At 42.0% G+C, this 14,248-nt stretch overlaps 1 protein-coding gene across 3 annotated transcripts in view; it reads left to right on the forward strand.

The window, feature by feature from the left end:
• eme1 (essential meiotic structure-specific endonuclease 1) overlaps window positions 1-14,248 on the forward strand; it is a 30,638-nt gene that overhangs the window by 2,873 nt on the left and 13,517 nt on the right. For all 3 annotated transcript variants that reach the window (XM_075457795.1, XM_075457797.1, XM_075457796.1), the window contains 4 exons: window positions 4,226-4,347; window positions 11,780-11,918; window positions 13,050-13,165; window positions 13,263-13,452. In XM_075457795.1, coding sequence (XP_075313910.1) covers window positions 4,226-4,347; window positions 11,780-11,918; window positions 13,050-13,165; window positions 13,263-13,452 — 567 coding nt within the window. The remainder of the gene's footprint in view (window positions 1-4,225; window positions 4,348-11,779; window positions 11,919-13,049; window positions 13,166-13,262; window positions 13,453-14,248) is intronic.

A 14,248-nucleotide genomic window follows, 5' to 3' on the forward strand; every position in this document is an offset into this window, starting at 1 on the left:
AAAAAGATGTCATCTGGATGGGAGCAAATGTTTCTCTAAAATGTGTTTATACCTTTCAGCGCTGATGGTGCTTTTCCACACGTGCAAGTTGCCACTTCCATAGCCAGGAATGCACCATACCATCACAGATGCAGGCTGAGCGCTGATAACAAGCCAGATTGTCTCACTCCTTTTTAGTCCAGAGGAAGCAGTTTTTCCATGCCTCTGACCACAGAACAGTTTTTTTTTTTTTTTTTTTTTTTTTTTTACTTTGCCTCAGTCCATTTTCAGTGAGTTTGGACCCAGAGGAGATGGTGGCGTTTGTGGACTGGACGGCAAAGTGTATTCACAGATGATTTCTGGAAATGTTAGTTTTTAAAGGAGAAGTTCGTCTTTTTTAAACCTGGACTAGCCTGGGAAATCCCATGCTGCTTTGCGCTCGATTTCATTCTCACTGCAAAGTCAGCCTGGAAACCACCGCCCTTATTTTTGCCAGAGTTTGGGAACCAATCACAGAACGGGGGGCGCGCGCAGCAAGACGATGACGACGTCCATGCGCTACACCGAAGCTTGTAGAGTGTTAATCCAACATGACAGCGGACACAACGTTACCGTTCAATGCAGCCTTAGAAAGTGTTTCGGAGTAGATTCACCCTAAGGTCATTTGAACCGTGACATCCAGCCAAGTAGCCCACCCGAAGTTTTTCCGATATTGGCTGAACATCAGCTGAGTTACTGAGTTATCCCGAATAGCTTAGTACAAGCGCTGACGGACCCTGGCAGTATCTCCAAAATTACCACACTAAAATCACATGTCATGACACCAAACTTCTACAGTAGTACAAATATGGTCTGTACTCACAAAACGATGCATTTGGAAGTTTGTACATAGTCCAGGAGTTTATTATTATCATCAACACAAGCCTGATAGCTTTTCTGCTTCTAAAGCTTCGTTGACGTCACTTCTGGGAGCTGGGAGCTTCAAAGTAAGATGAGGGTTGATCTACTACTGTAGACAACATAGCAAGGCTGCTCAATTTCTCCATTATTAAAATAAATTTACAACTCTACAACATAAAAATTCATGTACAATATAGCATATAGGCCTACTTTGTTGTTAATTTAAGTAGCTTAGAGCGCAAGTTTACTTTTATTTTACTTTTTTTTCTTCTTCCTCGTCGAATTTCTGTCGTTATCTGGTATAAGTGATACAATTGGCTATGAATCGCGCGCAAAGCAGCATGGGAAGAATCTGACGTCATTTGATAGACATTCGTAGCGCCCAATAAACGGCTCCAGGCATTCGTAAACCACGCCTCAAATACGAGAAAATGCACACCTAGTTCCCAGACCACCATCTCATCGAGATTGTGGACGCGTCAGCCAGGCTAAACCTGGACCTTATTTCTTGCATAAAATACGTTCATCTACTCACCTATAACAGTTTGGTGAAAGTCGGCGTCCTTCGGAAGATATTTAGATCACTCAAGATCCGCGTATATCCACATAAAGGGAGAGAACAGTGCAAAGACAATACAGCCTCTAAATAAGGTATTATGTCTTTATTTCACCAATACTTTAAGCCGAATGAATGAATGAACGCGTACTATTGCACTGTTAGTTCAGAGCTGACCGTCTCTGAATTCTTTTATGATATTATATAGGGATGTCCAGATCCGATCACGTGGTTTCTGACTCGATTGGTATCGGACGTCTCATCCCGATCAGGGATCGGATATGTAGCCTATCTATATAGGTATATTTATTCTCATTATTTATTTTTTTATCAGAACTATAATATTTCAAAACCAATGGAGAAAAAATAACAGCTTTGTATTTACTGTTATGTGGTGGTACAGTCAGACCGTCTCAACCATAGACTTATTATAGGTAGTCGCCTCATAGACTGACGCTGCCTATTGGAGCTGACGTATCAGCACGGCCGCCATCTTGGATGGGTCTCCAATGCCTCCACATTACATTCATTTCGACTGTTGAAGGTGTATATCCCCAACTACAATAATTATAACTCCCCGAATTTTTGTCTATGGGTCTCAACTACACACAGAAACAACGCATGCGGCATGACGTCACTTTGCTGCATGCCGTAAAGCGAAGCAGAACACGGCAGCAGCTTGAAGCTGGGGGCGCGAATTTCTGCGGTATGGAGGTATTTTAAAGTGGATGACAAAAACGTTGCGATTGCAAACTGTGAGATATGCAAACTTGGGATTTCAAGAGGTGGCAAGGACATCGCTAACATCCTTGATGAGAACAGTAACAGGCTCAAACCTGACACGGTAGAGATGTTGGTTTTCATCAAGAAAAACGTACATTTCCTTCTGTGAAGCCAGAGGAGGAGAGTAAGAATTACGGTGCGTTCACACCGGAATCGTTCGCGCGACGTGATTACATACAAAGTCAATGCAAAGACGCGAATAGACGTGGATTCGAGCCGGCGGTGCGAATGAGGCGGCGCGAGTGAAAAGATGCGAATTCGCGCAAGTTCAGTAAATCCAACTTTGGCGAAATATTCGCGTCAGACAGCCTATCAGCGTTGAGATTCTGGACGACAGTGACGTGGAGACAGATGGACAGGCGCTCCACAGCTGAAATGGAGTCGTGTCTGGGTCAGTGACATCACCGCCTTCTCCAGGATTTGCGTCTGGATGACGGCCGCTTCCAGCGGTATTTCAGGCTCACCAGGACCCAGTTTAATGACCTGCTCGGGAGGATCGGTGCCGTGATCTCTCGGCAGGACACCAACTACAGGCGCTCCGCTGCTGAAATGGAGCTGCGGTGCCGTGATCACCTGAAATTGGTGCTGTGATCTCTTGGCAGGCCCCCACCTACAGGCGCTCCATTTCAGCTGCGGAGCGCCTGTAGTTGAGCGCCTGCCGAGAGATCACGGCACCGATCCTCCCGAGCAGGTCATCAAACTGGGTCCTGGTGAGCCTGAAATACCGCTGGAAGCGGCCGTCATCCAGACGCAACTCCTGGAGAAGGCGGTGAAATTCTCTGAGCTGAGTGCACCTCCAGATGATGTCACTGAACCAGACACGACGGCGTGTGCGTTTCCGACGAATCTCGGACTGCCACAGCAGGTACAAGGACGCGATGATACTTATATCAGCCATGGTTGATGAGAGAATGAAATGGATAGCCCCTTGAGCTAAAATTCAATTACACCCGCGGCAACACTCGTGTGAGTAACGGTCTGAACGGACCGTTAGGAGTGCAGTTCCGAAAAGCACATTACTGGCCTTACTGTGGCACTTTTATTTGCTTATTTGTTTACATGCCTGCCAGGTATTTCAAGTTGAGCTGCTGCTTGTTTTTATATTAGACATTGTTGCACTAAACTACAATGTGAATAATTTGTTTATTACTTGATTAATTAAATGATTAAATTAATAAAACTAATAAACACTTCAAACAGTAAAACTGATTTAATTAGTTAAATGATAAAATAAGTGAATAATATAAAAAATCAGGGACCTCCTGGATCTGTTTCTTCGCCATTCTTAATTTTTTTTAATGTATTGGATCGGGACTCGGTATCGGCAGATACTCAAAATCAAATGACTCGGGACTCGGGGCAAAAAAACCTGATCGGGACATCCCTAATATTATACACTTCAGAAGATGGAATATTCAAAGTCTTTGCAATTTTATGTTGAGGAACATTATTCTGAAATGGTTCTGCAATTTATGGATGCAGTTTTAGCAGATTGCTGAACCTCTGCCCATCTTTTCTTTTGAGAGTCTCTTGCTCTCAGGTGCTCATTTTATACCTGTCATGTCACTGAACCTAATTATGTTCCTTTAGCTTTTTTCAAGTGTTCGCACCATTCTTTTCCTGCCTTATATTGGCCCTGTCCCAACTTTTTGAAACATGTTGCTGCCATCAAATTGAAGATGAGCTAATATCCATCCATCCATCCATTTTCTATACCCGCTGAATCCGTCGGTCGGGTCGCGGGGGGGCTGGAGCCTATCCCAGCGGTCAATGGGCGAGAGGCGGGGCGGCTGCTTAACCCACTATGCCATGGACCGCGCCAGAGGATTGTTGTTTTAATGCAAACTCCTGTTGTACTGTTCAAATAATTTAACTTACAAACAATGAGAGATAATAAGAGGAAGGCGAGCAACATTATCAGATGAGGTTTAAAGTAGGGTATCTTTAATGTCCCTGTGAGTGGAAGCTCCTTTTAAATCAGAAATCTCTTTTTCCTGTCTGACCCAGCAAGAGAGGCATGGCAGGTCGGATTGCAGCCCCACACTTAGGTCTTGGGTCGAGGAGCAGCAGAGGCGTCATCCCAGCAAAACCCTCAGCCTGGCAGTCATTGAGCTGGAGAAATATTTCAGGTGCGAAAACTAAATCTGAACATCTAAAAAGCAGGAGTTGTACTAAAAAGTGTATTTTGGGGGGCATAAAGGCTCCTTATCCATTGGTGCCCGCTGGATCATTCTCATGTGTGAGGCAGAAAATTGCCTTCCATTTTGTGTTTGTGCTCGGAAGGCAAGCAGTCTGTCCTAACGGACACTATTTTTTAAAAACCAGCAGGTATGACGTTCAAGATCATCGTCAGACAGCTGCTCTCTCAAACATAATCATCAACAGGATAAAATTAGCCGTAAAGACAGTCAACAAACACACCGACCATCTTACTTCCCTGTAAATCTGTGATTTGCTAACTTAATATAATGAAAATAATGCACAAACAACACATTGGATTAAGCTAAGATTTCATTTGAAATAATTTTCGTTATTAAAGCTATGGTAGGTAATCCTAGAGAGCTAGCAAGAGAGCTAGCAAGATTCGAAAGTGTCCCCTCCTCTAAGCTCCCCCCCTCCCCATTCCCCATTCCGTCAGTGCTTCATCCAAAGCCAGTAGAACCGCGTGCGCACACGGAGCAGGGAGCCGACAGAGGGGGACGTAGGCAGAAAGCAGAGGCATCTGATTGGTTTTTTTTGTAGGCGCTCCAACGCTGATCTCGGATTGGTCAGCTTTTTCTCAGTCCTGCAGCTGCCACAGAGGTCTGATTATTTTCGTCCCTTTTTCTAAATACATCTTGTATAGATTTCTCTCAGGATACACGGACCATTTCACCCAGTATTACAAAATGTGTTTCTGAACAGGATTACCAACCATGTCTTTAAGGAAATTTGAAACATTTCACAGCTAATTTATGTCAATTGGCATCAAGTCAGTTAAACACCAACAAGTCTGACAGGTCTCTCCTCTTGGGCTCCCTCTACAGATGTGGGATGTCACACAGCTATCATAAAAGTCGATTTCCATCTTCACCCATGGACAGCCATACATGTCAATTTATTGTGAGCAGGCTGGCAAAGACGCCAGCAGAAGCCACCATAACTACATATATCTATCCACTTTTATATGACAAAAACACTCCAAAAATGTCTAATTTTACTGTAATATGGTTTACTTTTTCTGGTTTACATTGTTTAAGGCATTTAGATGTAGCATATGTGTGAAGACTTGTGCAATGTAAATTACATTGTAAATATGATATGTATTGCAAGTTATCAGAAAACCTTTTGAAAGTGTAGTAAATAAGAGGGATGGTCGCCGAGCCGATTTGGAGATGAGTGATGAAGAACTCTGCTGATACGGACTTAGTCGAACATAGAAACCTTTATTGCATTCATCAGGTCCGTCTCGAATTTACAGAAAAGATGCATCAAGTCTGTAGAGATGAGTGATGAAGGCCACTCAGTGTGACGTGTTTAGAGTATGTCGTGGTGTCAGTAGCAATACAATTCAACCCAGGGGCTAACCATACCATTAGCTAGCACAGACATTATACATTTTGAGATTTCAAAAACAGCGCACTTACCTTTCTTAGCTTCCGTGTTCCACAGGCGTGCGCACAAATTAATCGATCGCCGAAGTCATACACTACTGCTACTGACACCACGGCCAATTCGGTAAAAAGTATTTTGATACACATTAAGAGCCTCAGGAAAGGTTAAAAGCTTGCCCGATAGAGCCCGCTTTCATGGAAATCAGCGCAATTGGAAAACTTTTTTAAATCACTTCCCCTTCCCCCTTTGGGCTTGGCAGACCATAACTGTGTGAATCTCCTCCCCACCTATAAGACTGTTCTAAAGAGGGAGAAAATCCAAACGAGGCAGGTGAAAGTCTGGACAAATGACGCTGTGCACTCACTGCAGGGATGCTTTGATTGTACGGACTGGGAAATGTTTGAGGAATCTTGTGAGGACTTGGATGAACTAGCTGATGTGGTCTGTTCATATTCAGCTTTCTGCAGAGACATGATTATACCCAGTAAGAAGGTCAAAATATACCCCAATAATAAGCCATGGATAAATAAATCCGTTAAGTCCTTTATAATGAAAAAGAAGCTAGCGTTTCAACAAGGAGACGCATCAGATCTACACACAGCTAACAGAGAACTTAAAGTGGAGATCTTAAAGGCAAAACAGAGCTATAAAACCAAACTGGAGAACAAAATGGCTTCTAACAGCCTTGGTTCAGCCTGGTCCAGTATGAAGACCATCACCAGCCTCCAGAACACAAGAGAAAGAATTAATGTCACTTTAAATGGCTTCAGCTCAAATACTGACTTTGCTAATGCTCTTAAAGGTCCTATGGCATGAAAATAAATGGAGGCTTTTATATATTTTTATAGGCTTTAGTGGTCCCCTAATACTGTATCTGAGTTTTTTTCCCCAAAATTCTGCCTTGGTGCAGAATTACAGCCAGTCCCAAAAATGAGCTTTCCTTAGGATCCTCAGAATGAGCTGTTTAGTGGGGGTGTGGCCTTACCCGCCCGTGGTACCTTGCGCAAATGTTTTGTGAATCGCTATGGCACATAGATGGCACGGCAGCCCTATGCCGTAAAACTAGCGAAACCTGTTGATATGAGCTTACTTTGACAATATGACGAACTAGTTACTGAACAACTCTCCTAACACAGTCAAACATCAAGCAAGTGCTACACCAGACACAGCAAAAAAGGCATGCGTGAAGGGGAAAGCAGGAGTGAGGATTTTGACATTCTCATCTGATTGCTCTGGTTTGCAAAGATGCAAGTAACGCGAGTCATTTCAATCGGGGGGAAAGGCAGATATCGTGCGCGCCATAACACCAACAGCAGGACGGCTATCAAAACAACAAATAAGCACACAACACTCGCGGTACAGTAAATGAGGTGTCCACTCGCATACCTCATGCTATTTACCGTTACATTAGCGACAGTGACCGAGCTATTAGCTGCAGAGCTAACGACACAGACAGACTGACCGTTTTGACTCTGGAACCATGAATGAATCATTATCCTGATGAAATGCACTGAATTTACGGATTCATTCTTCTTCAGGAAGCTTGAAGTAGGGGGTTTTGGTCTAAAATGAGCGAGCTAACCATCTCATGGGCATGCAAACACCTCCAAAAGCCCAGTTGACAGAGATAAGAGCTTGCAGATGCTATTAGCTGCATAGCTAACCGTTAACTAATGTTAGCTGCTAACGATACAAACCCTTTCCTGTGTGTAACGCTTAGTCGGTTAGGCACGTTACTGCGGTAAATGCTAGAATAAAGCAATCAGAAGTAGGTTTGACTACGGAGCCAGTGTGTGTCAATAAATCACTCAGAGACTGAAAATACCTTTTAGTATTTGTATTAAAATAATCAGGATCCAAATATCATTTGTATATGTGCTAGACAGATATGTAATAATAACAGTTGGATAAACATATGAGAAATAAATAATTATAACAGAAAAAAAACCTCCGACGACACCCAAGAGTTTCACTTTTCCTTGGTCCAATTGTAGACGAAATTAATTAATAGTTCATCAATCAGTCAATAATCCAAGGCAATAAATCCAATAGTTCAAAGGCAATAGGTCCATAGAAGGAACTTGGTGTCTGATAGTTCCTACCACACTGTTGCGGTGATCAAGTAGTTCGCCATCCTGGGTGGGTCGGAACTCGACATACAAGTACAAAAACCTGACCTAAGCCAGGTCAAAACAAAAGAACAATTAACATTAAATAGTTTGACTGCTCAAACAATTAATCATAAATAAAGTAATCATGGTTATGTCTCAATTCTTTTCAACAAAAACTTATCACCATGATAATCGTTTCATTTTATTCCAATAAGGCTATCAAAATTAGTAAAATGAATCCAGTTAAGTGCACTTCCAAGTCTTTATGACATACATTTAATGACTAGTCAGTAAATGCATATCAACAAAATGTTCCATAAACAATCAATTTCATTTCCTTATGATACAACATCAAAAATTTCAAACAAGTCCCCACAAACATAACATCACGCTAGCAATGCTAATTAGCATCCAGTCACCGGAATGTTGCATGGGCGTTCAATACGATAACTACTTAAAACAAACAAATGTAACAGATGACTCACCGTCAAGTGGTTGTCAGGAAAAAAAAAAGAAAACACCGTCGGCTGAGTTGTTTTCAGCTGATTCGTGAATATAACAGCAGTGATTTAAGGAAACGCCAACACTTGTCACAGAGACAGCAGTGACAGCAACAGCTGTGGAACAAGCAATCAGCTCACCTCTGACCCGGCATTTAAAGGCGCGTACCCTCAGTCCGACCCGCCACAATAAAACATGACAGGTTAGTTACTATGGGTTACATGTGGTAACAAGCTATGTAACTATATTGTACATACAGGAAAGCAACACAATAATAGAGCGTTAAATTACTTACTCTCGGGAATGAGATCCTTCCCCAAGTGAGAGACGAATGGAGCAGGTGATTGACAGGCGGATCGGTGCGGTGTCTGCAGTGATGCTGGCTCTGCATCGGCCCGTCGTGGTAGGAGCTGAGCCAGAAGGCGAACCTCTCGATTTACCGATCAATCTATGTTCCTACCCTCACCTATGGTCACGAGCTGTGGGTAGTGACCGAGAGAATGAGATCGCGAATACAAGCGGCTGAAATGAGTTTCCTCCGCAGGGTGTCTGGGCTCTCCCTTGGGCTCGGTATTGGCCCAAGTTCTGAAAACAGTCGTAGGTGAAATATTTGGCGCACACATACACAAATCTCTTCGGTTCTGTCGTCACTTTCCCAGAAAAAAACAAAATCTGTCCACTGGCTCTTTAGAGGTTCTGATGCAGGAGCTCTAAACAGATTTTTTACATCCATATACAGCGCAATGAGCTGGCCAAAGAGCTGTGGGCGGGGAAAGGCAGTTTTGGCATAGCCATATATGGGCTCTGGGTGGAAACAACCTCCACGTCATAAGCGGCAGCTTTCCCGATCAGGCCATCTGCATGGTCACATTTCCAAAGGCGGAGAATAATTTCCAGTGCATGGTTTAGGTCTATCGTCATTTTTAGCCACTGGGGGACCACAGGCAGGCTAGAGGAACTCATATTAATGTTAAACAACCTTAAAAAGTGAAAATTTCATGCCATAGGACCTTTAATTGTTTTTATAATCGTTTTGATATGTTTGATTTTAGTAAGGAAATACAAAGACTACAGCTTGAACTGCATGACAATCAGAACTTCTCTGTATCACAGGAGGAGGTTGAAAGAGCTTTTTTCAGCACAAAGGTTAACAAAAGTCATGGACCAGATAACATCTGTGGTCAGTTACCTAAAACCTGTGCAAAAGAATTGAGTCCGGTTTTCCACAAGATTTTTAATAGATCCTTAGAAGCGCAGCAGTTCCCCAGGATTTGGAAGGACGCTGTGGTTGTCCCAGTCCCTAAATCCAGTCGTCCCAGAACACTGAATGATTTTAGACCGGTGGCCTTGACTTCAATCATTATAAAAACCTTTGAAAAACTGGTACGGCTAGAAATTTTGAAAAATACAAAGAGCCGATTTGACCAATTGCAATTTGCCTATAGGCCCAAAAGGGGAGTGGAGGATGCCACACTCACCCTTCTTAATTTTGCTTTTTAAACATCTTGAAGGAATCGGGTGTCATGCCTGGCTGTTGTTCATCGATTTTTTTCCCCTGCTTTTATCACAGTCCAGCCGCATATTTTAACACAGAGGCTTTTAGAACATTTTAACTTGAGTACAAATCTTGCAGGCTGGATCTTAAACTTCTTAACAAACAGGACACGGAGGGTCAGAGTTAATGGGTTTTTATCTGACAAAGTGTGCTCTTCCACAGGCTTACCACAAGGCCGCGTGCTCTCATCTTTGTTATTCATTTTATACACTAATATGTGTCAGAGCACTTTTAACAACCGCCTTATTTTAAAGTATGCAGATGACTCTGTAATTGTTAGCCTGCTGCAGGGAAATGAAAATGAACACGGCCCTGTTGTTGACAACTTTGTCAAGTGGTGTGAAGACTCTTACCCACATCTTAATTTAACAAAGACCAAAGACATGGCTATTGATTTAAGGAAGAATATCAAAACACCTGAACCTGTTAGGATCAAGGGACAAGTCATTGAACAAGTCCAGTCCTATAAATATCTGGGGACAATCATTGGCTCGACCCTAAACTTTAAAGAGAACTGCAAAGCTGTGAGCAGGAAGGGACTCCAGCGGCTGTTCTGTCTGAGGAAGTTGTCCCATTTCCACATTGATAGGACCATGATGACACTGTTTTATCATGCTTTTATTTAATCTATTTTAACGTTTTCACTTGCATCGTGGTTCGGAAATTTGTCCCTAAAAGAAAGGAGTTCACTCAACCAGATTATTAAATGGTCAGGTCGGCTGATTGGGGAAACACAGCTGGGCTTGGAGTCGCTGTACATGAAGCAGATGCAGCGGCTCGCCAGCTCCATCTTGAATGATGCCTCCCATCCCTTATGCCTCCCCCATTCCAATGTTCAACCTTTGCCTCTCCTCCTCGGCTCAACAAGCAAGAGAGAATGAGAACGAGCAGCACTGTGTAGGCCAACTGTGTGAAGTAAAAGCAATGGAGAGGGTGAGAACAAACAAGTGAATCAGAGATGAAACTTTATTTTCAGATTGTTTCACAGGTCTTCAATTTAAAGCACTGATAAACATACCCACCTTGCAGGGAGGTCTGGTGTTGCTCAATCCTGTGTGTATGGCTAGCTGTTCCTATTATAATTTTTGATTCTGTCTGAAAATGTCTTTCGTTTGGATCTGCATGATTAAACACAGCTCTGACACAGACAGAGAACACAAAATGGTGGATTTTTTTCAGTGAGCTTGGGCTGGAACGGGCACGAGCTGACGCGTAATCTGTGTGACCTAAACTAAAACATGTAATTTTCCCTCATGATGGATTCACACTGGCTGTTTCAGTATTTAATGTGCTGTTGATCCTGTTTGACGATCAATGAATAACCAATCATTTGGACAGTAGATGGAAAAAGTATGCAAACCCACTCGCTGTCTGCAGTTGCACCCATCAATTTAAATTCTAAAATGTTTAAAAAAATTATTAAAAAACACAAGGATTATAGTAGTTATTCATGGGCTCAATTAACTTTGTAGGAGCCCCACTGGCAGTAGTTATTTCACTCTTATTATGATTGATTGGGTTGAGAAGGAAGGGGAGATGAGTGTATCCCAGAGTGAGTGTGTACAACAGTGTAAAGTAGAGCATTCAGTGAAATGTTAAAAGCCTCAAGGACCAACCTATGCTAAGTAAACACACAGCGGCATGCAAACATGTCCCCTTTCACCGTCTGTGGAGTCTGACAGAATTCAGCTGGAAACCGTGTGAGACGAATATATGAAGAGGGGAAATGGAGGGAAAGGATGAAGAGGATATTCTGAGTGTCAATCTAAAAAGAAAGAACAAAGAAATCTTTGTTCCCAGATTGCAGAAGTTGCACAACCAGAAGAGGTTCAGAGAGGCTGTTGCGGGTGCGGACGTGCAGGGAGAAAAAGCGAGGAAGAAAAGGAAGCATGGTGGAGCTGAGGTGCTACCTGAGGTGTCCCGAGTTGAAGTAGAGGAGGTGGGTTTTGTCTCTTAGTTAAAGCAGAAAACCTAGAAAAGGTGTAATTATCGGTGAAAAAAAGGATTTTCACCTATAAAGTTGTTTTTAAGGTTTTTACATTTTAAAGTCCTATAAATGAGGAAATAAAATAAAATTTTCGGTGCTGTGTCAGTACATAATGAGACATGGTTCAAACTGTTAACTTTCTGCAGTTGCAAACTTTCTTTAACAGAAAAAGTGAGGAATTTAGTGCAGAATTTCTGTGTTTCTTTTAGCTATTCTCAAATCAATACAAAAATAAACTGACAGGAGATCTGATATTTGGGCTTTTGTTAGATTTACTCCGCTATATGCTTCTGATGGCAGAATTCAGGCTGGATACTTTAACAACATTCAGTGGGGAAATTTGTTGATTTCCTGCCACAAACTCATTCACACTTTGTGCACAAATTATCGACAGCACTTAGATCAGGACATTGGGAGGGCAATTTGGAATGCAAGGCTGCTTCATCCACTCCAGTCAGCTTTAATGTTTACCTGGTGTCATTATTCCATTCTCTTACCTCTAGCCACATTTCTTCCCAGAACCACCTGATTTCAACTTGTTAACCACTCTCTTTATTAGACATTATTATTTATTAGAGATTTATGTACAGTTCATATTTCGTTCATTTTGCCTTTGAACTTAAACTAAAGTTAAAATTGAGGCATAGCTTTAAACATATTTAGATAGTTACATTTTAAATCTGAGTTTCTGTAAATGTAGTAATTATGTATTTCAATTGGATTTCAGAGGATAACTTTCTAATAGTTTCTTAAAACTATTAAGAAACTCCTTTGTATTTGCATATCCATTATTTTATGTTTAATGGGGTTCGGAATAATCTTAAAAGATGTGAACTGCATAACTTTAAGATATACCATAAACGTATACCTGCAGATGTGTTATATCAGGGGTAAACCAAAAGCTAATAGCCTATGGATACTTCAAATGTCTCAAAGAAATATAAATCAAAGAGAAAATTAAACAAAGTCTACCAATCTTTTTAACGGTCGCTGTTGAAGGGGTTATAATATGAACATTAATGTTCAGAAGGATTAATTACCTCAGTATTTTCATTTTTTTGAAGACTCATATTTCTCTCTCAGGCAGTTGTCCATCTCCAGCTTTACACCGGAGTGTCTGTCCACTTTTTATCTACCTGGAAGGAGTTCTCGGACCACATCACCATGACAACCAAAGCTGTTGCAGAGGCCCCTTTCAAGTGAGCGATCTCAGGCCCTATGCGGTTAACGGCTCAGCTGAACACGGCTCCTGCCAGATCAAACATTCATTTCCCATGTTCCTCTGTTTGTTTTCAGGCAAGAGAAGGAGAAGACCGGTTTCACCTTCTATCTGGAGAGTGAGTGGGCGGGAGGCCAGCGGGTAGATAAAGCTGGTAAGGGCCTGTTGCAAGTGTGGAAGAGGCAGATTCAACAGTTCAACAGAGTCAGTCCGGACATGGCCGCTGCCATCTTGGCAGCTTATCCCTCCCCACAGCTGCTCAAAAAGGTACACTTGCTTCATTATAACAGCCAAACATGAACTGTCTTTACTTGCATTTACTGATGCAGCCCAAGAAAACAATATTCCAATCCTGTCTTTGTTTCTCTTTTGTTCACAACAAGAACACTTGGAGAAGATGTAATCTACACAGGCCTCCTGTCTGTTACAGTGCTGAACATATAAATAGACAATTATACTTCAGTTAATTCAGTTCAGTTAATTTATACAGCGCCAATTCTCAGCAAAAGGCATCACAAGTTTTTTAAAAAGGAAGCAAATTAAGTACAAGCCCAATTACATGAAGTCTAAACCGAATCAAAGAAACAACAATTTGTTTAATGGAATAAGCTAGTACAAAGTCTGTAAGAACAATGTATATATGAGAATGACAACGATGTCCAACATCTGACCTCAGCAAAAAGGCTCGGACATCCTCAGAAGACGTCAGTAGTTAACCGTGCACAGGATCATTTACACGATAAAGAAAACTCATTCACATCTTCCAACCCAGGGACAACTCTCCAGGATGTAGACATGGTGTTATCCAAATCTACCTTAAAGGCCAGACTTCATAACATCATATGCAGAGGATTCACCTCAGTGGGCAAAACCATCCATGATAAATGGGAATAGCAGAGCTTGATTAGGCTTGGACATCATTGTTTTCTCAGATTAATCTAAAACGCCTGATAAATCTAGATGAGTGTCTTGACCATGAGTGAATGTCTGTCTCGCTGTTGTACTTCCTGTGCGCGCGCCATTTTCTTTTTTTTTTATATATCTTTCGATCTGGAGTTTCTAA

The sequence above is a fragment of the Odontesthes bonariensis genome, chromosome 23 (assembly GCF_027942865.1).
Source record: "Odontesthes bonariensis isolate fOdoBon6 chromosome 23, fOdoBon6.hap1, whole genome shotgun sequence".
In the NCBI taxonomy this organism is placed as follows: domain Eukaryota; kingdom Metazoa; phylum Chordata; class Actinopteri; order Atheriniformes; family Atherinopsidae; genus Odontesthes; species Odontesthes bonariensis.